General features: G+C 47.1%; 9 protein-coding genes across 9 annotated transcripts; 6 read left to right on the top strand and 3 right to left on the bottom strand.

Annotated features, from left to right (window-relative positions):
• Window positions 1–385: 385 nt before the first annotated feature.
• AOL_s00075g174 (uncharacterized protein) lies at window positions 386–2,086 on the top strand (the record flags this gene model as incomplete). The annotated part of the gene is made up of 3 exons (XM_011122485.1): window positions 386–1,075; window positions 1,157–1,422; window positions 1,501–2,086. The coding sequence occupies 3 exons, from the start codon at window positions 386–388 to the stop codon at window positions 2,084–2,086; spliced, it is 1,542 nt and encodes a 513-aa protein (XP_011120787.1).
• A 204-nt stretch (window positions 2,087–2,290) lies between these two features.
• Window positions 2,291–4,235, bottom strand: AOL_s00075g173 (uncharacterized protein; the record flags this gene model as incomplete). Its single annotated transcript, XM_011122484.1, has 9 exons — window positions 2,291–2,381; window positions 2,445–2,560; window positions 2,621–2,782; window positions 2,853–3,449; window positions 3,521–3,703; window positions 3,772–3,825; window positions 3,910–4,022; window positions 4,107–4,147; window positions 4,228–4,235. 9 exons carry the CDS (start codon window positions 4,233–4,235, stop codon window positions 2,291–2,293), a joined length of 1,365 nt encoding a protein of 454 aa, XP_011120786.1.
• A 965-nt stretch (window positions 4,236–5,200) lies between these two features.
• AOL_s00075g172 (uncharacterized protein) lies at window positions 5,201–10,438 on the bottom strand (the record flags this gene model as incomplete). The annotated part of the gene is made up of 2 exons (XM_011122483.1): window positions 5,201–7,024; window positions 7,082–10,438. The coding sequence occupies 2 exons, from the start codon at window positions 10,436–10,438 to the stop codon at window positions 5,201–5,203; spliced, it is 5,181 nt and encodes a 1,726-aa protein (XP_011120785.1).
• A 2,650-nt stretch (window positions 10,439–13,088) lies between these two features.
• On the bottom strand, window positions 13,089–15,267 carry AOL_s00075g171 (uncharacterized protein; the record flags this gene model as incomplete). Its single annotated transcript, XM_011122482.1, has 2 exons — window positions 13,089–14,861; window positions 15,013–15,267. 2 exons carry the CDS (start codon window positions 15,265–15,267, stop codon window positions 13,089–13,091), a joined length of 2,028 nt encoding a protein of 675 aa, XP_011120784.1.
• Window positions 15,268–16,433: 1,166 nt separating this feature from the next.
• Window positions 16,434–17,569, top strand: AOL_s00075g170 (uncharacterized protein; the record flags this gene model as incomplete). The annotated part of the gene is made up of 7 exons (XM_011122481.1): window positions 16,434–16,440; window positions 16,771–16,859; window positions 16,932–16,974; window positions 17,042–17,085; window positions 17,158–17,283; window positions 17,353–17,376; window positions 17,453–17,569. 7 exons carry the CDS (start codon window positions 16,434–16,436, stop codon window positions 17,567–17,569), a joined length of 450 nt encoding a protein of 149 aa, XP_011120783.1.
• A 521-nt stretch (window positions 17,570–18,090) lies between these two features.
• On the top strand, window positions 18,091–19,551 carry AOL_s00075g169 (uncharacterized protein; the record flags this gene model as incomplete). The annotated part of the gene is made up of 7 exons (XM_011122480.1): window positions 18,091–18,106; window positions 18,163–18,230; window positions 18,295–18,304; window positions 18,358–18,444; window positions 18,502–18,720; window positions 18,780–18,893; window positions 18,953–19,551. 7 exons carry the CDS (start codon window positions 18,091–18,093, stop codon window positions 19,549–19,551), a joined length of 1,113 nt encoding a protein of 370 aa, XP_011120782.1.
• Window positions 19,552–19,968: 417 nt separating this feature from the next.
• AOL_s00075g168 (uncharacterized protein) lies at window positions 19,969–20,424 on the top strand (the record flags this gene model as incomplete). The annotated part of the gene is made up of 5 exons (XM_011122479.1): window positions 19,969–19,987; window positions 20,044–20,059; window positions 20,118–20,181; window positions 20,240–20,308; window positions 20,362–20,424. The coding sequence occupies 5 exons, from the start codon at window positions 19,969–19,971 to the stop codon at window positions 20,422–20,424; spliced, it is 231 nt and encodes a 76-aa protein (XP_011120781.1).
• A 1,369-nt stretch (window positions 20,425–21,793) lies between these two features.
• Window positions 21,794–23,912, top strand: AOL_s00075g167 (uncharacterized protein; the record flags this gene model as incomplete). Its single annotated transcript, XM_011122478.1, has 4 exons — window positions 21,794–21,827; window positions 21,888–22,248; window positions 22,309–22,792; window positions 22,845–23,912. 4 exons carry the CDS (start codon window positions 21,794–21,796, stop codon window positions 23,910–23,912), a joined length of 1,947 nt encoding a protein of 648 aa, XP_011120780.1.
• A 1,283-nt stretch (window positions 23,913–25,195) lies between these two features.
• On the top strand, window positions 25,196–26,731 carry AOL_s00075g166 (uncharacterized protein; the record flags this gene model as incomplete). The annotated part of the gene is made up of 1 exon (XM_011122477.1): window positions 25,196–26,731. The coding sequence occupies one exon, from the start codon at window positions 25,196–25,198 to the stop codon at window positions 26,729–26,731; it is 1,536 nt and encodes a 511-aa protein (XP_011120779.1).
• Window positions 26,732–26,847: the final 116 nt, after the last annotated feature.

Here is a 26,847-nt window from a genome sequence, read left to right as displayed (position 1 = left end):
GAACGCGAACATGAGGTCGTATGTATGCTTAACCTTGCAATTAACTTAAATGATCAAAGGTAGCTAGCGAACCCAAGTGAACGGATTGGTTCCTGCATGCCGCGCCCAAGCGAACTGAAGCCAGTCAGCAAGGGGCAAAAAGGAAATCCGGGGGGAAACACTGCATTATCCAACCAGATCGATCTAGATTTCGATCATGTAATAAATCCCCATTCCTGACCTTTGCCTCCACCCCCCGAGATAGTCTTAAAAACTATATATGCTTCAGATCAGGAGCATAAACACCATATTCATCTACTCATCATCATCATCCATCACGACCCCGTTACGAACCTTAATACTACCCCGTTCAAGCATTCCTGCTTTATCCGTTGAAATCACCAAAATGCGTTCCGCGAAAACACAGGCCGCGCAGAAGATCCGGTCGTTCGCAAACACCACACCTACAACGCGCCGGACGAGGACTTCAACTGGTACTACTTCTACAACTACTACTACGATAGTATCAAAATTACCTTCATCGCAGAAATCAAAGCCAAAAAAGGTGGTGGCAGAGGCAGAGGAACAAGAAGGTGAAGATGATAATGATATCTCAGATTCCGAGTTATCATCCGCACCGTCGGATCTTGAATCTGCATATTCCGAGTCTCAGAGAGCTTCTAGTGCTGATGACGATGAGGAATATACAACATCTCCATACTTCAATTCTTCGTCCTCCTTAGCACAACCATCCAAAAAGCGAAAACATAACAATAACAGTAACAACATCAGGATAAAAACCGAAGACGATGATGCTATCAAAAAGGAAGAAGAAGATGATGATGATTATGAAGGAGAAGAAGAGGAGGAGGAAAAGAAGCCAAAGCCAAAATCAACATCAAAGCCAAAACCAAAATCAACCCCCAAAACCGTAAAGATCAAAAAGGAAAAAGGAAAATACGTAGACGTTCACTACGACCCTCCAGAAAACTGGCGAGAAATGTACGATTTAATCAAAGAAATGCGTCTACGTATCCCCGCCCCAGTAGACACCGTAGGTTGCGCGCGACTCGCCCAAAAGGATGTCCCACCGAAGGTATGCACATACATCACCACCACCACCAACTACCTACCTATCATCTATAGAATAAAATAAAAACCTAACGAAAAAATATAGGTCAAACGCTTCCAGCACTTAATAGCCCTAATGATGTCCTCCCAAACCAAGGACCAAGTAACCGGTGAAGCCATGCGACGTTTACAAACAGAACTTCCCGGCGGCTTAACCCTCGAATCAATCCTTGAAGTCTCACCTGCCCGATTGAACGAATTAATTGGTCAAGTAGGCTTTCATAATCGAAAAACGGAGTATATAAAAAAGGCTGCTGTGGTATTACGTGATAAATTCGATGGTGATATCCCTACTGAGGTTGAGGATATGATGTACGCCCCCTCCCTTAACCCATCATAAAATTCTTGAAACAACTTATATGTTACTAACAAATACACCCACCCACCCAGGTCATTGGACGGCGTCGGTCCTAAAATGAGTTACCTCCTAGAACAATGCGCCTGGGATAAATCCACAGGTATAGGCGTAGACGTCCACGTCCACCGTATCGCAAATATGTTCAAATGGGTTCCACAATCTTCGGAACCGGAGGTAACACGCGTATACCTACAATCATGGCTACCTAAGGAACTATGGCGGGAAATAAACTGGCTGCTCGTCGGCTTCGGACAATCCGTGTGTTTGCCTAGAGGTCGACGTTGTGATCTTTGTACTTTGGGACCGAAATCCACGGGTGGGAATGGGATGTGCAAGGCTAGCATTGTGGTTAAGAATAAAGCACCTACGACGCCGAAGAAGATTAAAAGGGAGGTCAAGATCGAGGAGGACGAGGATGGGGTTGTGGTCAAGAAGGAAGAGGAAATGACCGAAGAGAGCAATTGGCAGGTAGCGGATCCGCTAGGAATCGATGCAGACACTGACATCAAAATTAAAAAGGAGGAGATAAAGGAAGAAACCGAGACCTTCCCTAACGAAATACCAGATATAGAGGATATAGTAGGCCGTCCGAGAAGAAACGCGAAGAGAAAGCGATGATTAGCATATAGATTCAAATTTCCTGCCTTAACTCTTGATAAAGGGAGGGGTATTTAATTTCCACGCGCTGCAGGAACACCACATAGAACCATTTTCGCCTTTTATGCGCCAACAGCATATTCAATGAAGAATAGGAACGGGATTATTTCACATGTATATGGATAGATGGATGGATTCGTGAATACATGTAAGATGTTCAAAACCCTAGGCGTGGCCTTCGCCCATATCCTCAGGCGATAAGTAGTCCTTCTGCTCTGCCGCCTTATATTCTGCAATAAGATCCTGAACGACAGCCCTATAAAGAAAAAAAAGAAATATTAGCCCACGAAACCTCTAAAACTGGAGGCAATTAACCCACTTTGACTCGTCAAACTCGTCCAAACTATCTGTGAAAGGCGACACCTTCTTGTACTGTTCCAAGAACGCCCCGCGCTTCCTCAGGACGTTATACTGCTTAAGTAAACGCTCAAACAGCTATATTATTCATTAGTAAACCAAACTTCATCCACATGATTATAAAAAAGGTATACATACTGTAGCAACAGATGTATGATTTGCAAGCATAAGCCCACTAACCCGATGCGACATCGGAATATACGGCGACTTCTTCGTCAAAGCAACTTGAATACTTGCTGGTCCCCACGGAATAAACGTCGCCAACTTTCGTTCACGAATACGGAGCAGCGATTTATGCACCTAATCCCGCCACCCACCGTGAGTCCAACCCCTCAGAAAAGGGGAAAGTAAAAGAAGGGATAGGACATACATCCGTAGGATCCGCCTCTCCCTGGATAATATTCAAGATGGAAATATAACAACTCTGCTTTGTCGGCATAGCGGACACCATTCGATTCTTCGGCTGCAACAATCTCCTCATTACATCCAAAACCGTTGTCTTTCTAACCGTCTTTCCTTGATTAACGCTGTCGCTCGTAAACGGCGTATACGATGTCATAAGGAAATGGCATCGCGGGGTAGGTATTAGCGATGCAATAATGCCAACGAGGTCATTATGCATGTACCCAGGATATCGTAGTGTAGTTGTACTCGCGCACATAACCGTCGATACCAACTGGTTTGTCTGTGTAAGTGATGGTTCTTGAACATGTAGTCTGTCTGCAGCGATCCTAGTTAAAGCACCGTTATCTAGCACGACGACTGAATCGGCGTTTTGGGTTAAACGACGTAAGGCGAGTAAGCTGTTATACGGCTGGACGACAACCTCTCCACCGTTTGCCATATCAGGGAAGACTGAGTATGTCTGTATCAGCTTCTTTGGGAACCTATCGTTTAGCTTTTCCAGTAGGAAAGACCCTAATCCGGACCCAGTACCACCAGCTATCGAGTGTAATAGCATGAAAGCCTATTTTATACCCCCAATATCAGCAAATTATTCCATATCAGGAGCCGGAACCGCCACCATAATTATCATACCTCAAGTGAATCGCTACCATCCGCCTCTCGGTCTAGCATCTCCATAACTTCTTCATACACATTCTCGCCGGCGGTGAACCCTAAAGCCCAGATATTTCCTGCTCCACCTCCGTCCTTCGGTACGTGAAAGTTTTCCGGGTTATAAATGTTCTTGTATGGTCCTGTTTGGATGCCATGAATAACCTATCGCAGTTATTCCCTCTCTTAGCCTCAACCCACTTCCATGGAAAGGTACCCTTCTGAAAACATACCCTAGGCTCCAAATCCAGTAATATAGCTCGGGGAATATATCGTGTATCATCAGACTAGATCAAAAGTCAGTTTACATCCTCAGAAAACCCTTCCCAAATCCGAGCTTTAGATAAGTAAAAAGAAAAGAAGAAAAATACCTGATAAAAGAACACATCTTTCCTATCCCCTCCTTCCGTTGCAAAATCCTCCAAATTCCCGTCCTGACTTATTCCATGTTCCAGACATAGCTGCTGCCAGAACTGACTTCCAACTAGATTAAAATCGCGATAGAGAATTTATTAATTTCTCATTCTTATGGTTTCGGGAGGCTGGGAGGTTGGTTTTTAAAACATACTGCTGTTCCCGCACTGCCCAGCTTGTATTGTGATGATTTCTCTAATCGATAAGGATAACAAAGGTATTAGCGTGCCGTCTGGGGTTTAAGTTCTGCGTGAAGATCTGGAGCTTGTGGGTACCGAGGCATGGTAGTTTAAGTGAGCGACTGATCGCTCGACCCTTGAAGATTGGATTCGTATCGATAGAGCTAGAGTGTATAGATCCGCGGGAATGTTTAGTGAGATAAGAGTAGTATGAGTTGCGATTGTTTGGGGATGGTCTTTTCTCGAGCCGGTGTTTTATAACTTTTATCGCGGTGGATGGTGTTTCTTGGTGTCAAAGTTACGCGGGTCACGGTTCGACGCTGTTGGGTGTTTGTTGATGGCGGTTGGAGCTTTTGCGCTAAACTATTACACACGAATTTCCAAGCCGACAGAGCTGCTTAACTAAGGATTAAGCTTAGGTAAAGTCAATATTTACTAAAGGTACGCACAGTTATCTACGAATCTCAAAAGTATTGTTTTAATGGCCCTCGTAAGAAATTTCATGTATTAAATCGCCAAGGTCCAAGTACCCCCAAGAAAGAACGAAAGAAAAAAAAGGCATGAAAAGGTAGGTACGCTGTATGGATCTATCCGGTCACACAACAGGCTAAGTCGCAGAATCGTAAAAAGAATTGAAAGCGGAGCGCTGGGTCACAAAAATCCGAGATGGAGGTATATCAAGGAGATAGAATGTAGGGAGAGGAAAGAAGGAAAGAGAAAAGAATCGTACAATCAATCGCCAAACATTTCATATCGTTACAGGAGGGATGGCAGAACATATGTTCTTCGTATTTAGATAAAAAGTAAAGGGCATCAGAAAGAGGGAAAGAAATAACGCTGGCATAAAATAAACATGAAAATTCCGAATCAATCATTAATCCCGCACACATTCGTACAATCGCCTTTTTTCGCTTTTAGGAAGTTTTTTATTTTTTTCGATCCCGGTTCGATTACAATATTGAAAGGTTCGAAGGAGGGTTGCAGTCGTGCTAAGCTCGCTAGCAAAATAGGTGGTAACAAGAAGGGCGTTTAGTCTTGATGACCGAAAGTATCTACTTTATGGTCAATTTTAGGTGGGTTCACCAGAGTATCGGCGAGAGAGTAACTTACCAGTGGTAATATGAGTAAGGTGCGACGTACGATGTCGGTTGGAATTGGTGCTCCCGGCATCGTCGTTTGCACGGTAGCTGCGGTGGCTCGCTGCACTAAGGGGCCGAGTATACTTCCTGGACGCAGCACTGGTAGGTCGACTACCCATCATATCCTCGTCTTCTTCGCGTGGAACCTCTCCAAGAAGTTCACGGCTTCTATGGCGCTGCCTTCTTCTTTCTTTCCTAGCTGTTCGCTCGTCCGGTGTCTCGTCCCTCTTATGTCTGGTCTTCTTTTTGCGTTCAGTTACATATGAGAGATCGCCGACCTCGTCGATGGTTGTCGTGGTTTGAACCGTTTGGGCGGTCTGCGGTGGCTGGGGGGTGACTGTGCGATCGTCGAACTCTTGCTGAGGAGAGTAGTAATCATTGATATTGCTGGGGCCAGGTTGTGGGGAATAATGGTCCTGCGAGGACTGGTAGCTCTGGTGCCCTTGCTGCTGATAGTTTTGAGTGTATGAATTCGAGCTTTCACCAGTGTCAGGGAACATTGGTGCCAGGCTCGTAATATTGTTGTAAGATCCACCATGTTGCATGAAACGTTTCAAGGATGTTGTCGACTGTGTAAGCGCCGGCGATTGTGTGTCAATGTGAGTCTCCGCCGCCTGTTCCAATTTGTACCGGCTATGGTGAACAATTGGCTTCGGTTGCTTTATCTCCAAGGACCGGCGATTGGCTTCCAAGCTCGGTTTTTCATAGATAGGCGAAGCGACTTGTCGACTGTGCTGTGGATACGGCGAGTTTTCGGCCGTCCCCATGTGTGGGGTGCCCGCCCAGTCCTCTTCAAACTCGGAGTTTGTTCGTGATTGTTCCATGCTCTCACCCTTCTTCTTGCGAGTGAAAAAACTTTTGAACCCACTAGAGGTGGTGGTTTCTGACCATCTTGAAGCCTTTTGGCCCGATTCTCGCTTCTTTCCCTTGTCAGTATTTGGGCTATCGTTAAATTGAGAACTGTTCTGGGGAACCGGAGGCGAGACGGGTTCGATAGGGGTTTGAATGGTTTGAATGGTCGGGACCGAACGTGCAGGGCCTTGTTCGGGTTGGACATCGCGATACCCCCGAGGCGTCCTCATACCATCATCGTTAGGGGTAACACCACGAGTAATAACGTTGGTCACTTGTTGCAGCGTAACTGGATTAGCAATGCCGTAGTGGTAGTTCAACTCGCCATTGCTATTCATAATGCGCTGACCAATACCAGCAGCCGCACTATAATCAACGGCACCAAGGTTGTTGGCACTAGCATTGTTATAGCTCTGGTGGCTTTGCTGGCTGCGAATGCTTTGGGTATGAACCGGGATTTGAACATGGTCCCCAGCGTGAGACGCAGTGTTTGATTCAGTATACGCATAGGATGCAGCAGCCTTGAGACCCTCGACTTCGCCAAGTAGTTGAACCAACATATCTTCTATTCTCGCTAAGTCACTGCCACTCTTCATGCTGAGCCCTTTCAACGCCTTCCTGAATATATTCGTCTTCTTATGGGCTTCTTCCTTCTCTTCGTCAAAATTCCTAGGGGCCTTGATTTGTCTAGAGATCGGGAGCGGGATAACTGGTCGCGGGGCACCTAGTTTTGCCACTGTCTTTTCAGCGCCTTGGTCAATTTCAAGGACTATTTGGCTGGAGTGGGCGGCAAGCTGCTTCTTGAGGTCGTCAAAGGAATCCCTCATTTCAGCTGCGCTGCGGACCAAGGTCATAAGGATTTCAGTATCACGAGCGTTTCGAGCAGCATCCCGGACAGTAAGCTATAATATGTATTAGCGAAGATATTCCGTAGGAGGCACTATAAAAGTAGTACATACGTGATCCATAAGTGCAACGATATCCTTGGACTGGATACGATCAATACCTCGGCCAAGTGCACTATCATAGAGAGGCGATGGCATCCCATGACTATTGCTACTGCCGGGGCGAGCATGCCCTCTAAACGGTGTGAATTCATCACCGTCTTCGGAAACATCGTCTAGGCCTCCAATTCCAATACCACCAAAGGAGGAGATACCCTTCAAGCCTGTTTGGATCCCGTCGTCAGATTCAGGGCTCAATGGATTAGCAGAATTGTTGTAGCCCTCTCTATCCATTGGGAGGGGCGTAAGCATGTTTTCTCTATCGATAAGAGAGTCCTGGTCAGCGTCGCCGGTGAAGTCGCCCCCCGAGTGGCCTGCCTGCAATGCTCTGTGCCCGAAGTTTGCGTTGTGGCTTCCCGTATGATCATCCTCCGCATATCCCCAATGCTGATCGCCCCCCTCCATGGCGATTTCACGAGAGGTTCGATCGGCACCATATGGATTCGTGGTCATATCGTCAACTCCCGATAGGACCGACATATCGCGGGACATACGGTTGTCAGTATACGGGTTGGTGATGGCATCGTCGTTCGGCATGATTTGAGAGCTGCGGTCAGCACCATATGGGTTCGTTACAACATCGTCCTCATCTCCAAGCTCAGAACGCCCCAGGCCCAGGTCGGATCGAGACTGGTAATGACCATAGGCTGGATCGTCGTAGCCGTACACAGGAGCGGCATTAAACCCCATCCTAGGAGCTTCAGAAAGAACTGTTGATGCGGGGCTCATCGCTCGCTCTTGAGGGAGGAGTGAGGCGTGGGAGTGTTGACCATGAACATCCGATAGGTTGTCATACACAGATGCACGTTGAGATGGTACATCAACTGGGGTATTGCGCATCGAGGCATAAGCTCCGACATCCCTAACGTTTTGTCCAGCAGCAACCCGCTCCGAATGACGAGCCTCGAAACTCCCAGGGATGGAATCTCTATTTTCAGATCTATTTTCAAACTCTTCATCAAAATGGCTTGTTGTATCAGGCGGATCAAGCTGGATTTTATGAACCTCAGTAGTCGAAGAGCCGGTGCCACGGTGACTTGGAACGGAGAGGGCGCTCCCCGCACGCATGTTTGGAACGGTAAGTCCCACATCACTATCTCCGTAGTCCCCATACTGGTAATGGTTCGGGTCATAGCCAACAGCGGAATCGTCCACAACAGAGGTGCCAACAGCAGAATAGCCAACAGCAGACTGGTCCACCACCGATTGATCCACAACAGACTGGTCAGCGTATGACTGGTCAGCATACGACTGGTCGGCATAAGACTGCCCAGCGTACGAGTGGGCTACCACAGATTGGTCGGCCACCGATTGTCCAACGATTGATTGATCCACTTCCGTTCCAGGCTGGGTGGGGGCATCTTTATTCCCTTCAAACCACCAATTCATAGCATCCCCTCTAGGCGAAGCGCCCTTCGGAAGCTCTGACCGGGACTGGACCCCTTTATCACGAGCTTCAATATCATCATGATTGTAATGACTGGACTTGTTAGGATGCCAACTCTGAGCAGTTGATGCTGACGCTACAGATACCTCCGATTTGGCGGCAGCGGCAAACGTATACTTGCGGGGAGATAACGGGGCGACCTGGATAAGGCCTTGGGCGTCAAATTGGCGGCGTATGCTTGCGAAGCTTCTCTTCGGTGTCGGTGCTTCCAGATTGCTAGCTGGCGTTCCCCTTCGGGAGATATTCAAGGGTGCAACAACTTCGGGCATGGAAATTGGAGGGGGGGTATTCCCAGTCGTTGGCATACCACTTCTTTCGGTAGTCGGATACGGCGCGCCTTCAATATCGGCATGCACATTATTTTCATGTTCGCTTCGATTCGAGGATGCCATACTAGGAATTGAGGGCATCCTCAGCTGCTCATGTGCAGAAGGATGCTTGCCAAAAAGACCATCAAGAGGCTCAACCGCGGGCGCACCATCCGCGAGATCAGACCCTGGCGCTGGACCAGGACCAAAGCCAGGACCCCTAGATCTAACAGATTCAGATCTTAGAAGCGCCGAGTTGTCACTTTGAGATAGCACCACTCCATAGCCTGTTGTTCCCATATCTGCATCTGGTTGCAAGACGAGCATGGGGCCTTCGTTTTCAGCTTCCGATTTGCCGGCACTCCGTTTCTTTGCGAATGCCCGGGCAGCCTCAGCGGCAATAGCGGCGGAGGCCGCTTGATCGATGGCAGATGTATTACCTGCCTGGTTGCTGGCCTTCAGGGCTTCAAACTGCGGCAGAATCAATCTTTTTATAGCATCCTCCACCGCCTCCAACAGGACTGGATTCTGCGCCAAATCAGAGGCATTCGATATATTACGAGTACCAGAAACTTTTCTCCGACCCCCATCGCGGGACATGCTTCTGCCATGTCGGTCTCGAGGCGATTTGATCTCCCTAGAACGGGTAGAAGGTTCCCCATTGAATTCCGCCATCTTCTTCTCGAGTCGCCGCCGCTCTCTTCTCTGCTCTTTCGTTAGTCCTTCTCGGTCTCGGTCCAGGCTCTGGCTTCGTTTCCTCGAAAGGTTGCTACTGATGTTGCTACCAAGGTTGCTACCAAGGTTGCTGCCTTCACCGAGCATAAGTTCCCGCTCATTACTCAAACTCCGACTTCTCCTTTGCGACAATGGGTGTAAACCAGAGTCGCCGTCGTCGTATGTTTTTCTCCTTCCCCTGGGGCCAGAATTTGTTCGGTAGTACCTTGGGGAGCCAAGTGGAGAGCCAGGTCCTTCTCTAATAACATCGATTTTCATTGGAGGGTGGACGAGAGATTGCGATTGTTCGGATACCTCTGAAGTGAAATCATCGTCGCCCCGGCTTAAGGTCATGTCGCTGCCACCAGCCTCCGATCGCCTCTTCCGCCTTTCTTTCGCGACTATCAACCTATCTTCATTCCTGGGGTTAGAGAGAGATATTCGCTGAGTGTACGAGGGTGCTCGTTTTGTGACAGGGCGTCCATCGGGTCCCAATTCGATAGCTCGGGCTTGCTGGCTAGCTCTTCGATGCGACGATGGTGTTACTTTAACACGCACGCTTGGTCGGTGAGATGGCGCACTCCCTTGTCCTCTCGCACCTTCGAAATACTCGATAAGCAAACTTGTCTGGGAGTTCTGAGAAACAGCACTGGCAGCATCAGTGTCCACGATTTGCTTTTGATGGTTTTTTTTATTAGTTTCTATGGTGATTGCTCGGCCGTCATCCGGGATGGAATAGGAGGATTTAGTCTGCAAGGAAAGCATTGATTTGTCGCCACCGATGCTACTGGTGCTGACGATCGATGGGTCGGGCCTTTCGAGGCCCATAGCTGTGGTCGGCATGTCGGAGTTCTGTGAGGAGGATAAATGTGATGAATGGGATTAGGAGATGGGAGAAGAGATGTATATCTCAGCGATTCAATGAAGGATCGATGAGCAGAGGCGCAGCTAATGCTGCCTGCTGAAGTGTCGAGACGGATGTGGATGTGTTGTTGGGTGGATGGGGGCCAGCTTCCCCTACCACGACGGCGACGAGTAATTAACTGTTCTTCCCGTCCGGGGCTTGTCGTCGCCACCTTCACTAACGACTGAGTGCTTGGTCAGTTGTCTTCTGTTGCGAATTCGGATATATCTATCCGGGATTAAAAAGACCAACATCACCCTCCCCGAATTGAGCAAAGAAAGGAAAAGCGAAAAAGCGAAAAGGAAAAGCGAAAAACCAAAAGAGTAAAAAGCGAAGGGGAGAGAGTCTTCCGTCTACGACACGCACAGCCTTGGGAGAAAAAAGACCCAAGGTTGACTGGCGGATGGAAGGTGCAGAAGCTGCAGCTGAGACCTTTTTGCCTGTGCTGCTGTGCTGTGCGTGCCCTTGCTTTGGGGATAGGCTTCTCCGCCCTTGCGCGCTGTGCAGCGGGTTTGTCACAGTCTCGTGGGAAGGGCCTAGCTCTGTGGGAGGAGCCGTTATGAGGAAGCCCGTGAATGCGGCATAAAACAGCGACACCTTTTCTTGTGTATGATCCGATGGGGACTTTAGTTGAGGTATGGGGAGAGTTTAGACTATACCTTAAGAAGATGAAGAAGCAATAGGGATGGTCTGTACTATGTATGTCTGCGAGTCGATCGAGGAGAAGGAGGGAAAAGAGAGAGAGTCGCGAGGGATTGAAGGAATGCAAGCAAGCAAGCAAGCAGTTTGAAAAAGACAAACCCCCGCCGCTGTGTGCGATCGAAATCGACTGGTTCAAGGCCGACACTGGACAGCGCAATGCCGACAGGCCTGGGCGGGCGGGTCGGAGCGAGAGGAAGATACTGTATATGAGGGGTGGGTGACTATAAGTTGGTACGCGGTACTCCGTATGTTGAAAGTATCCGCAAGAACTATAGCTAAAGTACCCAGGAAGTAGCTTAGCTTATATTGATAACAAGTACCTTTGAAATGTGCGTATCAAGCAATCTGATGTATTTGGTATTCGATATCTTCCACGAGGCGAGTTGTGGGCGAATGAATAGAACGAGAATAGGTTAAGTTCGTCCAGCTACCAGAGCATGCTAAAGTTTCCCATTCATTCCTTCTTCTCCATTAATCTACCTGTGAGAATACAATCGAGGTCTTGTCGTGTGGAGTTGGGGGGGTGTTATTCTGAAGTATGTACTTATCTACTGCGCTGCACTTAAAATCGGTATGTATCTGCCTGTGCGACAAAATATTACCGTTGCAGCGACAGACGCAGACAAAAATGGGGTTCGGGTTCGGGTTCGGACGAAACTGAAATTTAAAAGAAAAAGAAGATAACAATCCTCCCAATTATCTCATGAGCCTCAATTGAAGAGAATGTTGTCCATATGTATACTCTGCGCTATACCAGGAAGCTGGCGACTGAAGTTTTGAAGAGTCGTCCCCGGTGCTGGTTGCCAGGCCAATGCTTCCCGCCATGCGATTATCGTCAGAACCGAACTGGTCTTGGCCTTTTCTCTCCCCCACCAGCTGCGGGCCTACACAACCTGACCTGACCTGACTTGATCTAACCCAGCCCAGCCTGAGACCTCAGCCTTTCAATTGATCAAGTGGGCAGGCCTTGTTCAAGTTCAGGTTCAAGCGCGAACCGGACCAGCCAATCGAGCTGGTCACAAGGCCATTCCTCTTCGACCGCGCTGCCAACTCATCACCAGCCAAATGTCCCGATTGGTTATATTTACTTAAAGTCTCACACATTGACAATCTATGTCTCTTCGGTTTACATGTACTCTCCACAGCTTAGGTCATGGTGGATCTGATATCTACTTCACGATGGGATCTCAAGTGTTTGTAGCAAAAAAAGAAAGACTAGATGATACCCTGAACTTACAAAAAGTTCAAAGTTTCAATCTTTTCTCTCTCTCTCTTTCATTTGCTTTGAGTGGTGTAAAGTGTAGTGTAGTGTGTAGTCAGCTGAGTTCAACGACCACAACCTTCTTTTTTTCGGTTGAGCCCAAACTCGAAGAACCAACAGTTATAAAAGCCATATTAGATGGTCGCACAGAAAAGGGAAAAAAAAAGACAAATAAGCCGACTTGACGAAAGAAAATAGGTTTCCTAAGCAAACCGACGGAAGCAAAAGAAGCGACGTCGCAGCACTCCAGTTCAGAGGCGGGGAAAAAAACTAGTAGCACAGTTAAGGAAGAAAATTCAAAAGAACACCGACCCTGGGAGGCGATAAAAAGTAAACGTTTGAACAAAAAAAAAGGCAGAGAGCAGCGGAACAAAACGAAAGGGAAGAAGAAGGGAGAAAAGAATAAAGGCGAAGAAAACAGGCGCGCGCGGAAGGGAGGAGAGATTCGGAGAGTGTGGAAGTATTTTTTTTGTTTCTTAAACATATTTGCCTCAAGCGATGTACATGATTAAGGTGATATGATATGTACCCCAGGATCACTAAGGAAAGAAAAAAAGACTGCAATGTTCCCCAGATGCCCGTTTTACAAAATATTCAGGGCATCTTATTACAGTTCATTGGTTGTTTCAAGTCGACAGGTCGTCCTCCAGAAACTTGTAGGCAAATTTGAACTCAGTCTTACGCCTATTCATCCACGTGCTCTCGTAGTCGAAAAAGCGGTAGGTCCCTTGTTCAAACTCCTCGTTGATCACCTTGGGTTCCTCGTGTCTTTGGAACCAGGTTTGGTACTGCTTGTGAAACCGCCAACTAAGCTGTTTCAAGCGCTGTGCCGCGAGGTATTGCTGGTATGTTCCCTGTCGGTAGTAGAAGATATAAAAAAGTGTGTCCGTGTCCACCTTTCCGAAGAAACTCGGCTCCTCCAATAGGCCGAGAGGCTCCTGAGGGTAGTGTGCGGGTGTCTTATATGGAGTCTGGGGTTTATATCGCTTGGGTCGTTCCGCATCCTGCGCAACGGGGAGGGTTGCAGCCGACGCAGCTAATAGCCTGAGGGAATGAGGACTTGTAGGATCGTGTTTCCTCGCTTTTACTGCTTCGAATGATGCTATCAGATCTTGCAATCCAGGCGGTAGCTTGAACTTCGGATCCACTACGGCACCATTCGTCATTCGTGGGGAGCTAGTCCTTGAAGGCATCTTCTGCGACGGCTTGGATGGGCGTGTTTCATATGAGGTTGAGAATAAAGAGTTCGGATTATCGTCTTCTACCGGTTCTGGTGCCGGTGCCTTGCTATCCTTGTCAGATGGGGTGGCTTCTTCTTGCTGGGCGGTTGAATGGTGCGTTGATGATTGCGAAGAAGTTTCTCTCTGCATGCTTGATACTGATACTGGGGCTGCATGCGTACTCGATGGGGTCTGGGCGGCTGAGCTCTGAGCTGCAGCATTAACCTTTTCAAGCTGAGGTGTCGGTGGTACAGATGCAGGTACAGATTCCGGCGGTGACGTTGTATGCTCCGGTATCGGTTCTACCACTATGGCTTTCGACGGCTTAGGTGACGGCTTAGCTTTCGTCGAAGCGAGTGATACCGGTACAGCCGATGTCACAGGAGGTGTCGATGATGCTGCATTGTTCATATGACTCGGCGGAGGAGGTAACGGTGCAATTCCGACGATCTTGTCTGCTGCTGCTGCCGCGGCTGCTGCAGATGCATACTTGAGGGGTTCACCAGCGGGGCGTGTTGGTGGAGGGGCAGGTTTCATCGTGGTCCCGTTCATGCCAGCGCTATGGATTGTAGCCAGTGTCGGTAAGGGAGATTTCAACTGCGAGGACGGCCGGCGTGTAGTAGAAGACGATGCAGAATGCGTTTCAGTCTTCTTTTCGGGAGGTTCGTCGTATATCGACTGGTTATCCTGCGACGATAATCTGTCGTTGTCGAGACCGACATTATACAGGTCTTCTTCTTCGTCCAGATTTAGGCCGTCAAACATGGATTCGTCTTCAGTAAAGTCCTGGTCACCATTGCATTCGACATAGTACTTGATGTCGTCCTTGATGTCTGAAACTTTATCGGGTTCTAGTCCACCGTTCTCCACCAGTCGTAATATCAGCTCTAGCTTGGATTGGTGCCACTTATGTCGTTCTACCGAATTTTCAACGCTAGAGAGTCTTTCGGCCTTTGCGCTGTCCTTACGGCCCTTTTTAAGAGTCATGGTTATTGACTCCATTTCGGTCTCGAAAGTCTCGATCTGACGTTCCAGTTCCTCTACCATGGTCGATAGAAATCCACATATCTCCACCTTTTCTTTTTCTTTCGGATCTAGTTTTGCTGCCGCCGATAATCCTTCTTTGCTGTACGCTTTTGTCTTCATTTCCTTCTCAACAGCCTTAAACTTCTCCATTTGCTAAAGCAACACGAAGACAACCAAATGTCAGCATACGAACACCGGAAAGCATATGTAGGCCCGTAGAGAAGATAGAACCGATGTCGAAAATGGAGACGAGTGCATAGAGGGGGGATGTTCAGGGCTGGATATTGGATCCTCCGGAACTAACCGTCTCTATCAGTTTCCGCTGTTCCAGCAGAGGTTTCTTGTCCTTGATCTCATTACTAGCGGCCCAGGACTTGATCTGATCCCTATGCCGCTGCAGCTTCTTGATCTCGCGCTTGAGAACATCTTCTAGCTTTTCCTTCTGTGACGGATTTGATGTTTGCTGTAACTTGTCGTAGGTACCCTCAAATGCCGTTATTCCTTCCGCTACCCGTTTAAAACAACGGTCTACTTCCTGCTGTAACTTCCGCTGCGCCATGATTGCCGGAGGTTTGTATTCTATGGTGGGTTTGCTCTATGTCGGACGATGCGATGGAGGGTAGAATCGAGGGGTTCAGAGGTCGAATACAGGGGTGGGAAGGAGGAGGATTCCAAGGGATGAAATGGTGGAGGATTGGATGGTATTTGGCAGCGGTTGTGGAGGGTTGTTGTTGTTCAGAGATTTGATTTGATCGGGACGGATTGTTCTCGGTCGTGACAGGTTAGTAACTTTAAAGTGTTGGCGCCGCCTGGCAAAAGTGTTGGCGAGGAGGTTCGAAGAAACCAACAGTCTGCCTGCTTTCAGTTAGCAGGTTCGTAGACGGTGACTTGGTCAGTTGGTTCACTTTTTTTTTAGATGGTATAATAATAATAATAGTGAGGATGGTGAGGATGATGATATGATGGTTGGTGGTGGTGATGTTGTATTCTAACGACGGACGGTTACAGTGTTCTACACAGTATGCATGGGCAGGCAGGCAAAGCAAGGCAAGGTAAGGCAAGGCAGGTCAATGTGGCAGAGATTGAGAAGTAGCGTTGTTGGAATTCAATGCGGTCAACGGCCAACGACGTTGGTGCACAATTGCACAATTATAGGAACCACAATGCTGTGCACTGTCATGTCTGTCCCATGTTCTGTTCTGCTATATGATGTTATAAGTAGTATCATACTAGTATACTTAGTTAAATTACTCTGGAAACTTGGTGATACAAGCAATATAACAGCCCATGGCCATGTTCAACTGGCCTAGCTAGGAAATAAAGCGTAGTACGTAAGAGAATGTGGGCGTTCTGGTCAATGCCTGAAACCCGGCTCGTATCAGCTGCTAACTTAGTAGGTCCTGTTGGCCACAGATCACTCTAAAAACATACCATTGCGCCGTCATTGTTATCCTTCTGATTCTGGTGACGCCGGTAAACTCCTAACCTCCACTCGGGTCCTAACCTATCAATCCGGTGGCTTCATGGTGGCTTCCTAGCCAGTGGTCCTAACGGCACTGTCAGCCTGACAAAGCTGGACCTTAGTAGCTGAAAATCCAGGTTTAGCCTCATTCCAAACCCCATCCAGAGTCAAACAAGTTTTAACAGAATTAACATAACCCGGCCCGCCCGTCCACGGATCACACATCAGCAATAATTCATCGAGCTAGACATCTGTGTAAAACTATGAAAGGTATGTATTTATATTACTTCCTACATGTAATTGCACATGACATGACACAGGATTCCTTAGACCTTACTATACTGGAACCGTTGCAGAATATGTTAGACTGACTTTTTTTTCTCTTTTCGACTCCTTCGCGGATTTGAAGCAATCGTCCAACGAGTCCTATCGGCTTCGGTGACAGTCGATTCACAATTGGTCTCGTCAATATCGAAAGGACTCCTAGTTTTCGCGGCTGGTATGAGGCGTCGGTAGACGGTGTGCATTGTCTATCACTCTAAATACTAGTGCACGACGGGACAGCCATCAACTGACATCTAATTTACCATTGATGTCTAGTTGGCCCGGATGATGACGAATCCGATGCCGCAAATCTCGCGGGAAAAGTCCTCAAGATGAAGTTCTGGGACGATGAAGAGGGCGGCAAGGTACCTAGCTTCCTAATCAATAACTCTGATAACGGCTCGGGATTTTAATTCGATGTGATTCAAATTCTAAAGTGGAAGAAGAATGTCATTGATATTGAAGGGGAAATCCTTTGTGGTAGGAAGATAATCCTAAACCGGATGATGAGCATGTGACGACTGATATCATGATGCTGCCTTGATAGTATCGCAATTCACCCTTCTCGCGAATACGAAGAAAGGAAGCAAGGTAGTGGCCGATAATTCCAATTCATGATCATGAATCGTTATGGATCAATTGGTCTAATTTGACTCTACATAGCCCGACTTTCACGGCGCAATGGCTCCGGACCGAGCGAAGGCGCTCTACGAAACCTTCTTCCAAAATGTTCAACAAGGTTACCAACCAGAAAGGGTCAAGGATGGTGTTTTCCAGGCCATGATGCAGGTGCGTAAATATAACGCTCCTTTTAACATATGTAACGCTCTCAATAACATGTGCTAACATTGGATATAGGTGGCTTTAGTTAATGATGGTCCGGTAAGGGAACCGCTGAGCTGGACAGAGATAACTAGCGTTGTTTTACGCTCCAAAACTAATATTCACGAATACCTAGGTGACTCTTGAATTGAATACACCGGACAAGAAGGCTCAATTGAAGCCTCAAAAAGGAAATAAACTTTCCAAGTTGAAAGGGGCAGAAACTCCGGGGTCGAGTTCCGACGCTGCTTGACATGGCGCTCGTCACGATACCTCGAACTAGGGTAATTTACTTATCGATAAAGCACCTGACAACCCCAATTGACTAATAAACTCGCGCCCAATTCTTCTTTTTCAAAAATTCGCAATTAATAATGAGCCCACGTTTATTTAAAATACACCTGGTTAAACCTGCGAGCATTACACCTGGTCCTTGGGAATCCTGCAGGTACCGAATGTCGTCAGTATTTTCTGCAGCTGCTCAAGCCTAAGCTGTGGATGTGGAGCCCCACCATGTTGAGTTGCGTTTGGCGGGGTACCACACAATGCGATCGCTTGTGTGACCCCAGGTTCGTTCTTCTTCCAGAACGTTCCTCCCAGTCTCCAAGAGGTCACTACATTCTTACTTCGACACCCTCACTATCTCCTCAATTGATTCCTATCCTCCCCACATCTCCGAGCGCCCTTTTCTTAACCATCGACTATTCAGATCACATCTCCTAACAAGTACCTACCCGCATCCTTTTCCGCGTACAACCGTGATAAAACTTCAAGATGGCAGAACCAGCGAGTAAGCCTCGTCCAACCACCAGCGATCAACTTGTTCAAATCTAATGATGTAACCAGAGCGCGCAAGAGTCTTCTTTGACGTCTCGATCGGCGATAAACGTCCAGAGCGAATCACTTTCGAACTCGTAAGGATACTTGCTAAACACCTTTTATATGCTAATTTCCATCTAACACAAGCCGTATCTTTAGTACACAGATAGTAAGCCTCGAACATGTAGCAACCGTAAAGTCCACGCTAACACCCTATTTCAGTCGTCCCCAAGACAGCCGAAAATTTCCGGGCGCTCTGTACCGGCGAGAAGGGGATCGGAAAGTCCGGAAAACCGCTTCACTACAAAGGTATGCTATCTATTGCTTCGTCGGGAGGCTATGAATATTCGTTGATGATATAATCAGGCTCCGGCTTCCACAGGATTATCAAGAAGTTCATGTGCCAGGGTGGTGACTTTACAGCCGGTAATGGAACTGGGGGAGAATCGATTTATGGAGAGAAATTTGACGACGAGAACTTCGAAAAGAAGCATGATAAGCCATTCTTGCTCTCCATGGCCAATGCAGGGCCCGGCACCAATGGATCGCAGTTTTTCATTACTACTGCCGATACTCCTCATCTAGGTAGTAAACCCCTGGCCCAACATTTCTCTCATTGAATCATTCTAATACGGCGGTTTTAGACGGTAAACATGTTGTCTTTGGACATGTAATTAGCGGAAAGAGTGTTGTTAGAAAGATGGAAGACACGAAAACCGATCCCCAGGACAAGCCTGGAAGACCTATTATCATCCAAGGTAAGAAAAATTTAGTATCTACCTTCGATGCATGGGCCCTAATAAAAACTACTATACAGACTGCGGTGAACTCCCGCCCGGCGATTCCGGCATCATCGAGCTGTCTGATGATGGAACTGGCGACAAGTACGAAGACTTTCCGGAAGATGCCGATGACGCAATCGACATTGAGAAATCCTACAAGATTGCTAGCGATATTAAAGACATCGGAAACGCTGTGTTCAAAAAGGGTGACTTGGAACTAGGTATCGAGAAGTACCAGAAGGCGCTCCGATATATTGTTAGCTGGGTTACATTGAACCAGGAAGATGGAACTACGGAGCAAATCAAAGCGATGAACACCCTTCGCTTCAGCCTACACTCAAATTCGTCCCTTCTCCAGAGCAAATCGGGTGCTTTCAAAGATGCAGAGGACTCTGCTACCAAGGCTCTCGAAGTCCCTGGTATTAGCGATGCTGAAAAGGGCAAAGGATACTTTAGGAGAGCACAGGCCAAATTAGGCCTGAAGAACGAACAGGGAGCCCAGGAAGATTTGGAAGAGGCCATTAAGTATGTTCCAAATGACGGGGCGGTCAAGAAAGAGTTGGATACCATTAAGCAAAAGCAGGCTGATAGGACCGCAAAGGAAAGAAATGCATACAAGAATATGTTCAAATGAAAAATCTTGGGATTTAAGGTTAGCTGTTATTTAGAGCCAGGGTTCCAAAGAGCCACTATATTATTATCAGCACCTAATTTTTGAGGGGCGATTGAGATATGCGATGTATTCAACCGAAAAAAATTTATATAAAAATAAAACTCTAAAGAAGCTCCAATGAGCTCATGGCTAGGGTTGTGATCAAGGAACACTATAGTCCGTCAATCGATTCTGGTTCTAAGATTACTTCCCAGGGCTGTGAAATCATAAGTGTAAGTGATTTGGGTAGGAACAAAGAAAGCGTTGTGTGGTAATTTCCTACAACGACGCGCCAACAACGAGACAACCAAGCTACACACATCTTCTCGTTACATCTCCATCAACATACCTCACGCGCATACATAGTAGCTACCCTAGGTGAAACCTGGTGTTTTAACAATGGTTCGAGCAATCAAAGGTATTTTAGCTAGCGTTATTGCATATAGTATATGAGATGATCTAACTGTTTGATAGGTGTATTGGTCGAATGGTGTGTACCACCTACCGTGCGTGGAGAATGTATAACAACTTAAGCTAACATCCTCGAGCGATCCTTCGATTAAAGCCATAATCCTCGACATAGATAGCAAGACTCATGACATTATCGTCGAGGTAAACCATCGAGTACCCTACCAAAGAGATAATAGTTACTTCTGCTAAGATGCTGTAGAATCTGGATGAGTCGCACTTGATCATAAAAGACAATAAGGTCGCTGAGCTTAAACGGATACTTGAAGAAGTATGTCTTCTCAAATACCACCCATAAGGTGTTTACTAATACCTTCGTTTTAGCGTTTAAATGAGCATACCAAAGTTGACAGCCTTGAGGAAGAAGAGGAAGAAGAGGACGATTAAGCCGGCCTACGAATCGGGGCTTAGCATGCTGTCGCAAGTGTGAGCATTGTTTCGGTTCTCAAAGCTTTATATTCGACAGCATTGTACATTGCGTCCGCGGGCTATTGGTCCGTTTCGGCTTGAAATGATCAGATCTCATTGATTTTGAATCCAGTGCCCCGCCCGCATCTCGCGTGATCACGTATTAGCGAAACAAGAGAAGAAGAAAAATTATACCATCGGGTTTGAAGTCCCGACGATCATGAGCCCAGTCCGGGACAACCCTCTAGCTTTATACAACATGACCAACTTTTGAGAAAGCGGGCTCGTCCGACCTTTCGATTTCCACGAGAAAGGGTATTTTCGAAATCCCGTTCCATATCCAGAGCGGATGAGCCACATGCCCAGGGATGGTCAACGGGTACCTGCAGCATCCGGTACTGTTTTCAGTAATATGATGAGCTGTACTCTCGTAACTGGGTGCCAACAAAGAGTCGTTTAAGCCTGCCTGACAACAATCCCAATTTCGGTTGACAGACCAGAAAACTCCCAACTGAAGTCTTAAATCTTGAGCAGTATCTTTGATACGTCCGCAGCCTACAGTCTCTTTCCAATCTTCGGTACTTTAACCATCAATATTATTTTTAAAATACAACTTTGCTGGATACATGTCGCTTAGAGAGAGATGTCCATTCCAATACCCTCTACTGTGATATCAGTAGATGAGAGCGTGATGCTCCCTGAGATGCTACTAGTCAGGATGCCACTCCACGCCTCCACTTGACAAAGCTGGCCCTGACAGACGAAACGTTTGATAGGTCTAAGAGCCCTCATGCCTCCTCGCAGAATCCATCCGCAGCACGATGTCATTCGACACTTGTCCCACTTGAACGCTCATTCAGTGCGGTTCCTTCGTGTTCCAAATTTCTATATAGACTACCAAAGAAAACATTACATTTCTTCTCTAAATTCTTCTTCCCCTTCACTCCAAACCCTTTCCTTTGATCACCTCCTTTTTAGCAACCTTCTACCTCTTTCTACTTCTCCACATCGTCCCGAACCCCGGACCTTTTCCTGAATGTGAGAATTCATCCTCTACCTATCCCATATCTGCTTCTTTTCTTCTTATACCCCCTGCTTCCTTCTTCAGAAATCTATTCTTGCGGCACCATCTAACGCATGAATTTTTTTTTTGGTATAGTGTTCTCGTCTCGATTTCATATAGGGCATTCCGTAAGTAGATACCCAGCCTGCACGATCCCTTTTCCCATACGCTCACAACTATCATATCTTGAGTATTGGCCTTAAGACACATTGAAGTGAGTACCCTGACTTGGCGTTGGTATAGATAAGATATAAACCCTTTTGTCTTGTCCTATAATAGTTCAAGATGTTCACTGGAAACCCGTTCAAAGCGATTGAGAGTAGGTTTTCTTCCGCGTTCTCACGTCAAGTACTCAATTTACTGACGAAATGCGTTATAGTCGCTGAGGACGACAGCTCAAACAGTTCTGCTCCGGACACCATAGTTGAGATTGTTCAGGGCCATCGATCCGCTTTGGCCAAACCAACACCGCCTCCCATCAAAACCAGCCGCTTCTCTAGTCTGTTCGAGAAGAACCTTGCGGGACCTTCTACCGCCTTTATCGATCAAGCCGGAGAGGGAGAAACTAACGCCCAAGTCCCACGATACAAAGTTCCGCGCAACGGTCAAGGGGCTAAAATGAGCTCCCCTAGCCCCCCAAGAGTTCCTGGGGAAACTTACCCTAAACGCTTGTTTGTTGACAACATTCCATATGCTGCTAATAAGAAAGACCTCATTGCCTTTTTCGGCGGCTACAATGTGTAAGTTGAGATCCTTGTAGCGTTCTGTTCTATAAAAGCTTGGTAGCTCATACAAAGCAGCGAGTCGATCACTTGGCAAAGGAAGCCCGGCGTCACCAGTGGCCACAGCGGTGCCGGATACGTCGTCCTTGGGTCTGAGGAAGAAGCTAAAGCTGCTGTTAACCAGTTGAACGGAACCGTCCTCAAGGGCCGAACAGTCAAAGTTGTCCGTTCAAAGGTTGCCAGTGGTGGCGGCCGAAAGTCTCAGCCAGAGTTTACATATGCAAGGCAACAATCTAAGCCGTCCGGCCTTCAACCCAAGATTCAGACCGTTGATCCAGCTTCCTACAATGGTAGCCCAATCGGGCTCATTTCGGACAGCACTTCTACCCTTCGTAAAGGTATCTTTGACTTGGCCTGCAAGTCTATCTGCAACGGGGGCAAGACTCCGGATCAAATCTTCCAAGAAGTCAACTTCAATGATGAGGAAAAGATCATGATCCGTGACTTCTACTTTCGATATAAGCAGGCTCAAAAAAAAGCGCCAGAACTCTTCTCACCTAGCGTATGTATCTAGCCCTTTCTAACAAAATGTAAACTTCTAACTGTAATTTTAGCCCATGATGGATATTCTTGAGCATAGATGCACGACTCATGGTTTGACCCAATGCATGGAATGTCATCAAACCTTGCTCTTGCAAAAGATTCATCAAGAAGAAGACCATAAGGAAAACATTAGCTCCTTGACTCGAGCTATGCACCATCATTCTTTGTCTTGGGATTCTGGTGCCACCCTCCACGGAGGCGCCTACCAACCAGTCTCCACCCATCGCAATTCCATGATGACGGCTCCAGGCCAGCCTCTTCTCTCCGAGGCTACAGCTTATCCACCCTTGACTGCAGCTAATGCTCTCCGTCTTTACGGTCCCAAGTTCGTTCGTGAGAACTTTCCGCAACAAGAGCCTCCAATTCACAACACCATTGGCCAAGTCCCAAGAGGTGGTTTCATGCCGGGTAGCCCGTACTCACGTCAGCATGCCGTCGTCCCGACCCAGCCAGGTGTCAAAACTCATTGCGCCTACTTTTTACGAACTGGTCGTTGCGATTTCGCTCAACAAGGTTGCAAGTTTTCTCACGAACTTCCACCAGGTGGGCAGGCTGAGCTTACGCTCCCACCCGCTCGTCGAACTGTGTCTAGCCCACCCAATTTCTTCGCCAACCACAATCTCGGTCAGCTCGGAGGCGTCATTTATCCTGACGTCACTCAACATTTGGGCCCCCTTCCTGACATCGATCTCATCGAGTCTATCGCTCCTGTCCATGGAATCCCACCACTCCCTATCTCACGCGGCCCCCGTCTCACTGAGGGTGAATTTTCCTTGGTCCCACGTGGTGGCAGTGGTGGTATCATCGGTGGCGCTACCAGAGCTACCCAGCCGGTCTTTAATCGTTTCCAACCACTCGACGATACCCCACACGTCAGCGCACGTCGCAGGTTGGCCAGCCAACCAACTCAACGCCAAAACTCTCGACCATGGCGCGAGTCATCCGAAACTAGGCACGATATCTCATCTTGGAAGCAGGCCTCTGGGCGTCAAACCGGTCATCATAGCGAGACTGACGGTGCCGCTGACGACGAAGGGTCTTCTGAAGATTTGATCTCTTTGTCTTCTTTTAGCCATTAGCCTTGCTGACCTGGCGTCCTGAGTTCCGGGAATACTCTTTTGCCCTCCTTCTTTCGTAATTATTTGATATAAACTTACAAACTAAGCATTTTCAGGCGTTGGAGGACATTTTGAACCCTCTTTCATTTCTTTCCCGCATATCATCGGCGTCTGAGCTTGCTCTCCTTTTTTTCTTGTTTTATTGCTTTGTGTCGTGTGCCCCTTTGTCACAGGGTTCAGACACCTACCTCCTTCAACTAACTTTACGAGACTCTTCTAGTGAATTTGTCAGTAGTAGCAGCAGTTACATACCATACACATACACGCAGCATGTATGTAGTCTATAGCATATTACTGCAGAAAAAACGAGAGTGTCTCTATCATCACAACTTTCCTTTGTTCTTTCTTTCTCCCACTGTTTCCTCCGCGTATACTTTCTTTCCTCCCACCGTTGCTACCATTTTTGTTTTGGCGTTCTTTCCGTTTTATACTTTTATACACCGGCCAGTATCGTGAGGACGTACGGTCCTATGTCTGGATTCTTTCGTTTTAAATAGGAATTATATAGAATATAAAATCCAACAATTTCAGGTCACAAAGTTTGCGTTGATGGTGTCGTTGGGAATTGCCGTTGCAGGCAACGAAGAGTTAAGAGTTAGCCTCAGAGATTTCAACTTTTCCTATGAGTTCAATCTAATGGATGCCATGTACACGCCGCTCTTGAGATTTAGTATCAGGTATGATGGAGGACCGATAGTTCATACATAGCCTTCAATCATCACAACCTTTTACGCAGACATCTATTATGCATATGTGAACTTCACGCCGAAGTATAAATACAGTAGTATTTATATAATAGACTTTAGCACTGTAATTTTAACTGGAGGGTTCATATAATAACTCCAAATACTAATATTCCAATGGTTATTAAGGGTGCCTAGGGGTAGATCGTTGGAAAGTATTGAAATCGACATGGGATAGATATATTACATTGAATTCCAACCCCTGCAGGGTAGCAGGGTCCGTGCGTCAACAAGACTCCTGGGCATTGGGGCACAGCAAAGTGACGACACCCACGGCTCGGAATGCAACAGCCGAACCTCAATGGATCTTCGTATGCATAAGTAGCCGTTCTTCCATACAACCGTGTACGTACGTGTCTATCTATAAAAATACACACCCAGGTAAGTTAGACATCTCGACTTCCCACGAAATTCACAATCTGAAACAATTCATTAATTTAGTTTTCCAGCAGTGATTCTGGTTACATTTTAATTATACAATCGGTATTCCGAAATACGAGAATGGACGCTCACACCGAAACCGTCGCCCGCATCTCCTCCACCCTCAAATCATTCTACACCACAAAGACTCCATACCGTATCTACCATGGCTCCACAAACTCCACAAGGGCATCCACCCTCTCCCGTTCAAATTACATAGACACCTCAACCCTCACCCACGTTCTAAAAGTCGACACCATCAATGCCGTCGCCTTAGTAGAACCAAACGTCCCTATGGACGCATTAGTCGCCGCAACTCTACCCCACGGCCTCTTACCCCCCGTGGTAATGGAATTCCCCGGAATAACAACCGGAGGAGGATACTCCGGGACATCCGCAGAGTCATCATCATTCCGTCATGGGTTTTTCGACAGGAATATAAATTGGGTTGAAATAGTTCTTCCGAATGGGACTATTACCCGTGCATCTCACGAAGAAAACACGGATTTACTCCATGGAGCTGCATCTTCGTTCGGTACTTTGGGAGTAGTAACTTTATTGGAATTACAATTGATCCCTGCGAGGAAATATGTAGAAGTTACATATCACCCTATCACCTCCGGTGAAGATGTGATCCCCAAAATCCAGGAATTGACAAATGATCCTTCGAACGATTATCTAGACGGTATAATGTTCAGTCGTAACACCGGTGTAATAGTCTCAGGCAGACTAACCGACTCCCCCTCACCATCTACCAAAATCCAGGGTTTCACAGCATCAACGGATCCTTGGTTCTACATCCACGCCGAAAGGATATTATCCTATAAAAAGGGTACGAAAGAAAATCCGTTCGTAGATACAGTCCCCATAACCGACTACCTCTTCCGCTACGATCGCGGCGGCTTCTGGGTCGGAAAATACGCTTTCAAGTATTTCATCACCCCGTTCAATAGGGTCACAAGGTACATTCTCGACTACTTCATGCACACCAGAGTAATGTACCACGCTCTCCACAAATCCGGCCAGATGAACATCTACGTCATACAAGATGTAGCAGTTCCCTACGACGGTACCGTCGAGTTTCTAGACTTTTTAGAAGGAGACTTTGGGATATATCCGTTATGGCTGTGTCCCCTAAAGATGAAGGGGAACAGAGGCGATTCACCACACGGACTACTAGCTGAAGTTTCATCGAAAGGGAAACCGGAATATTTACTAAACTTCGGCGTTTGGGGTCCCTCTCCCGCGAGAAATACATCGGAGTTTATAGAGATTAATAGAAGGCTGGAAAAGAAGGTAGATGCGTTGGGCGGGAAGAAGTGGTTGTACGCCCAGACTTATTATACAGAACAGGAGTTTTGGGAAATATATAATAAAACGGAGTATGACGCTTTAAGAAGGAAGTATGGGGCGGAGCATTTACCTAGTGTTTTCGACAAGGTCAAAACAGACCTGGCCGAGGAGGAAAGAAGGAGACGTGAAGATTGGGGAAGTTGGTTGAGGGCGTGGTTTTGGAGTATTTGGCCATTGAGTGGGGTTTATGGCGTCCTGGCAGTGATATTAGGGTCTAGAGAGTATCTACTACCTAAAAAGGCTATCAAGGAGAAGAAGAACTAGATGGTGTATCTCTCGAAACTAAGACATGATGAGGAGGGGCTATCGGTATTTGTCTAGTAATATTGATTGTGATTGGTTATGATATGGATCGTAGAAGTCACTAAGGCTTAACTTAA

This window comes from Orbilia oligospora (assembly GCF_000225545.1).
Source record: "Orbilia oligospora ATCC 24927 unplaced genomic scaffold scaffold00075, whole genome shotgun sequence".
In the NCBI taxonomy this organism is placed as follows: Eukaryota; Fungi; Ascomycota; class Orbiliomycetes; order Orbiliales; family Orbiliaceae; genus Orbilia; species Orbilia oligospora.
This window is presented reverse-complemented; position numbering and strand designations above follow the sequence as displayed.